This window comes from Eimeria tenella, genomic scaffold, assembly GCF_000499545.2.
Source record: "Eimeria tenella Houghton genomic scaffold, Eth_scaff2321, whole genome shotgun sequence".
Lineage (NCBI taxonomy): Eukaryota > Apicomplexa > Conoidasida > Eucoccidiorida > Eimeriidae > Eimeria > Eimeria tenella.
Genome location: NW_013542181.1, coordinates 1 through 216, shown reverse-complemented (window position 1 = coordinate 216; position 216 = coordinate 1). Strand labels below are relative to the sequence as shown.

At 53.2% G+C, this 216-nt stretch overlaps 1 protein-coding gene across 1 annotated transcript in view; it reads left to right on the top strand.

Moving 5' to 3' along the window:
- ETH_00037415 (uncharacterized protein) overlaps positions 1–8 on the top strand; it is a gene marked incomplete at both ends in the record, with an annotated part of 774 nt that extends 766 nt beyond the window's left edge. The window contains one exon of the mRNA XM_013374866.1: positions 3–8. Within this exon, the coding sequence (XP_013230320.1) occupies positions 3–8 (6 nt within the window). The remainder of the gene's footprint in view (positions 1–2) is intronic.
- Positions 9–216: the final 208 nt, after the last annotated feature.

Genomic DNA, 216 nt, shown 5'->3' with positions numbered 1-216 from the left:
TCGTGTAGAATCGTGTGGGATCGTGTGGGATCGGGGGGGTGAAGCGGTAGTTGCTGTTCTTTAGAATAAGCACTCAAACACGAAGTCGTTTCAAACTCTGGGATCGATGGGATTGATGGGATCGATGGGACCGATCGATGGGATCGATGGGATCGATCGATGGGATCGATGGGATCGGTGGGGTCGATGGGATCTAGTGTGGGGAGTGGCAGCTTT